Raw genomic sequence first — 1,510 nt, 5'->3', positions numbered from 1 at the left:
TAAATCCCCAACCCCAAGCTATAGTTTTAAAGTGGCTAGTTAGCTCCATTGCTTTGGAACCTGGGGTAAAAGAGAGCACATAGTGGAGAGTTTGAGGTAAAGGAAATCCACTCACCTCATGACCATTAACCAGAATAAGAGAAAAGTGAGCCTTCCAGGGCATATCTCCGGGGATCTAACACCTCCCAGCAGGACCCATCCAGTTCTTATAGTTTCTGCCACCTTCCAGTAGGACCAGCCTTTGAGGATATGGGCCTTTAGGGGGATGTTTTAAATCTAAGCCAAAACAGACCTACAATGAAGAATTTAAAAAGGAGCAGGACAAACAAGGTAGGCAGACCATCAAGGTAAGTAGACCAGCAAGGTAGGTGGACCAACAAGGTAGGTAGACAAGCAGGGTAGGTAGACCAGCAAGGTAGGTGGATCAGCCAGGTAGGTAGACCAGCAAGGTAGGTCAGGAGGTAAAGGAGTTTGCTTCAGAGCCTGACAGTCTGAGTTCAGTGCTGGATCCAATATGTCATAAGATGAGAACCATTCCATCAAGTTGTCCTTTGATCTCCATAGACCACACTGTGCCATGCAAGCACATATGAGCATGGCACAATACATGGGGGGGGGGGGTAAGGCACAATATAATATTCAGGAGTAAAAGCTGTTTTGTGTCAGGACAAAGAAAATGCACTTGTCCTTCTAAGTAGTTTGGCCTTTTCCAATAATACTTGTTTTCATCTGTTTTAGGAAGTCTGGGGATTCCGTGACAGAAGCCTGATGGGCAGTGTTTACCACACCAACCCAAAGGCTTTGGCCCACCGTCAACCAGGACAACTTTATTTCCCTTTGATCCAGATGAAAAATTTCATAAACAAAAAAAAAAATGAGAAAGGTTTATACTGCTAACAGTACCTCAGGAGTTTCCTTTGGAGAAAGACTGGAGGACAGGTTACTTCAGAAAGTGAGAGAAAGTAATTTGGACAAATAAAGCATTCACAATTTTGTTAAAAATCTTGATGCATTTCTTATTATGGTATTAAAAATTCTCATATCAAAAAGCAATGATTTTTTTTAAAAATGGAGCTCTGTTGTACTTTTATGGGCATCCAATGCAGTAGGGTTTTTTCCCTGTTTTTCTCTCTCTTTTTTAATCTATGTGAAATGAAAGTAAAAGCAAAATTGTGTAAGAAAAGGAGGAGGGAAGGGTGGGGGAGCTAATAGAATCTATCTAAAGCACAGAGGTGAAGTAATTCTTACCATCCTTCCAGATGTTCTTCAGTTTGTTCAAATCAGTTGGAGGCTATCAGTGTTTCTATGCACTCATGTGTGATGTGTCTGATACACAGAGTTCCCATTCTAATTTATTCCAACTGTGTTTCTTCGGGTATGGATTTCTCTAAGCCAAGACATATTTAGACAGTATATTATGTCTTCTTTCTTGCATTTTATCATGGTTAAAATCACGTGTGCAATTTTTTTACACCTTTAACACATTTTTTAAAACAAATCATTAAAATGT

The 1,510-nt window shown here is 40.1% G+C and overlaps 1 protein-coding gene across 1 annotated transcript in view; it reads left to right on the top strand.

Annotated features, from left to right (window-relative positions):
• Slc9b2 (solute carrier family 9 member B2) overlaps positions 1-769 on the top strand; it is a 34,692-nt gene extending 33,923 nt beyond the window's left edge. The window contains exon 13 of the mRNA XM_032896561.1: positions 739-769. Within this exon, the coding sequence (XP_032752452.1) occupies positions 739-769 (31 nt within the window). The remainder of the gene's footprint in view (positions 1-738) is intronic.
• Positions 770-1,510: the final 741 nt, after the last annotated feature.

Source organism: Rattus rattus, chromosome 3, assembly GCF_011064425.1.
Source record: "Rattus rattus isolate New Zealand chromosome 3, Rrattus_CSIRO_v1, whole genome shotgun sequence".
NCBI classification, from domain to species: Eukaryota; Metazoa; Chordata; class Mammalia; order Rodentia; family Muridae; genus Rattus; species Rattus rattus.
This window is presented reverse-complemented; position numbering and strand designations above follow the sequence as displayed.